Here is a 2,369-nt window from a genome sequence, read left to right on the forward strand (position 1 = left end):
AACAACCTATTACTCCCATGACGCTTATTTTCTTCTTTTTTAATTATTGGGGTTCGGGTTGGTGCGGGTTAATATCAGCAGAGTGTTCCATGGAGAGGCCTACCCACCTCCTGCTGCTCCTGGGTGTTCAGCGAGGAGCGCAGTGGCTTGCTCGGCGCTCCGCGGTGCTTCGGAGAGGGGGAGGCCGTCAGCTTTCGGACGCCGTCGCCCTCCTCCGTAGGGTCCGAGCTTGACATGGCATCGCTCGGTTTATCCGCGTCCCCAGCAGCGGAGAAAACCACCATCACTTTGGGCAGCGGCAGTGTCCGCTGTCTATCCTGAATGAACCGCCTCACCCGCGTAGTAGCAGCAGCGGGTAGCGGACTGAAGGACAGAGCCTGCCGCTCCCTGCCGCCGTCTGAACCGTTAGAGCCGCTCGAGCCATTCTGCTGCATGCACGCGGCCGGCCGGCCGGCTCCAGGCAACGGGGAAGGTTGACGGTTGGAGCCGGAGATCAACCAAGGGAACACCGGGACAATAAAAACAACAAGAGGGTGTGGCTCTAACAGCTGCTGGAACTCAGCCCACCATCCACAGGCAAGGAGCGACAGCAGGGGAAAGAGAGAGAAGCAGCCTCCTGTGATATAAAAACCTTTACAACATCAGTGTTAAATGACAAATATTGATAAGGAACATCAAAAGGCTGCACCGCCTGGAACATCCGAGCTTTGGAACGGAGGCGATGTGACGTACGTGTGAATATGAACGTCATTACGTAAAGTTTAAAAAGCACAGATACATATATGATTTATTATTGTAGATAAAATAGTTTCAATAAAGAGGGTGAATATATTTGCAGAATGTATAATAATCCTGTTAATGGTATTAAAACACATTTTAGGCAACATAAACAAGCTCGGGGAAACTACAAACAGTATGAATGGTGCCATGTCATTATCAGTGGCGGTCCTAAACCAAATTTATTAGGGGGGCCAAGGTGGGGCCATCGTTTTTTTATGGGGGCACAGAAAGGCATGAAACAAACAACCAAAAAACAACAACAACAAAAAAAACCAGAGCAATAGTTTATTATTTAAAGGTATTGTGGAGGATTTTTGCAAAATTTTCTATGGTTGTAGTTAAATCATATTTAAATGTAAAATATAGATAAAGAACATCAAAAAGCTGCACCGCCTGGGACATCCGAGCTTTGGAACGAATGACATGTGATGTACGAGTGAATACGAACGTCACTGCGTAAAGTTTAAAAAGCACCGATACATTTTGATTTATTATTTTAGATGAAATATTTTCAATAAAGAGGGTGGATAATATATTTGCAGCATGTATGATAATCATGTTAATAGAATTTAGTTTAGTTTATTATTTAAAGGTATTGTGGAGGATTTTCGCAAAATTTTCTAAAGTCATATTTAAATGTCATAACTTTCTGGCTTAAACATGTATATAAAGCTACATTCACACTGCAGGCCTTGATGCTCAATTCCGATTTTTTTTTTTACATTGCCATTCATATTTACATATATAAGCGACTTGTATGTGATCTCCTGTGTGAACTGCAGTCATACAATGCAAGTGTCCCACATGCTTGGTAGAGGATGCAATGACGTCACAGGCCAGTGTGCTCTGTGTTTACGGAAGTAAACATGGATGGTAGTGCTGGAGCACATCTAGCGATCGTTCCCAACCATAAAAACACAATCTTTTCAAAATGGTTAAACATAAATACTGCTCTCCGCATCATCATCTGCAGTGGTTGTTGTTTTTCTTGCAGCTTCTTCATAGCAAGACCCAGAATAGTGACCTTTGTCGGGTATTAATGGCGTTCAGGTCAGATGAATGCGACCTGGCTGTTCAGACGCAGGTCGCATTTGAAAAGATCAGATTCGTATCGGATTCAGGACCACATAGCCAAGTGGCCTGGGTTTCATTGGAAAAAATGGGATCTGTGTTGTTCAGACTGCCATGAAAAGATCAGATCCAGGTTGCATATGGGCAAAAAAATGCAGTGTGAAATGAGCCTAAGTGTACTCTTTATCAGATGATATTGTCCCAAAATTTTGAAAAATTCTATAAAAATATCTTATGCAGGCCAGTTAGTTATACATTAACCTGTGCTCCTAAATTCGACCAATCATATATCAACGGTCATCTGCCAATCAAATTTTTTGGTCATAGCATCTTGATTCATATTCAGGCATAGAGCTAACAGAACTGGCAGAATTGCGAGGCAAGGGCTCAAACATGTACAGCTGTAGGCCTTCAACACCAAACCAAGCTTCTGCTGCCCTGGCGTCCTCTTCCTCAACATCTTCGTCCCCGCTTTCCTCTAAATAAAAAATGTTTGACAGAGGAGACTCATCCACAAC

The 2,369-nt window shown here is 43.4% G+C and overlaps 1 protein-coding gene across 1 annotated transcript in view; it reads right to left on the reverse strand.

Moving 5' to 3' along the window:
* kctd7 (potassium channel tetramerization domain containing 7) overlaps nucleotides 1-768 on the reverse strand; it is an 11,653-nt gene extending 10,885 nt beyond the window's left edge. Inside the window, exon 1 of the mRNA XM_015396061.1 lies at nucleotides 108-768. Coding sequence (XP_015251547.1) covers nucleotides 108-434 — 327 coding nt within the window. The 5' untranslated portion in view covers nucleotides 435-768. The remainder of the gene's footprint in view (nucleotides 1-107) is intronic.
* Nucleotides 769-2,369: the final 1,601 nt, after the last annotated feature.

This window comes from Cyprinodon variegatus, unplaced genomic scaffold, assembly GCF_000732505.1.
Source record: "Cyprinodon variegatus isolate N-32 unplaced genomic scaffold, C_variegatus-1.0 Scaffold774, whole genome shotgun sequence".
Classification (NCBI taxonomy): Eukaryota; Metazoa; Chordata; class Actinopteri; order Cyprinodontiformes; family Cyprinodontidae; genus Cyprinodon; species Cyprinodon variegatus.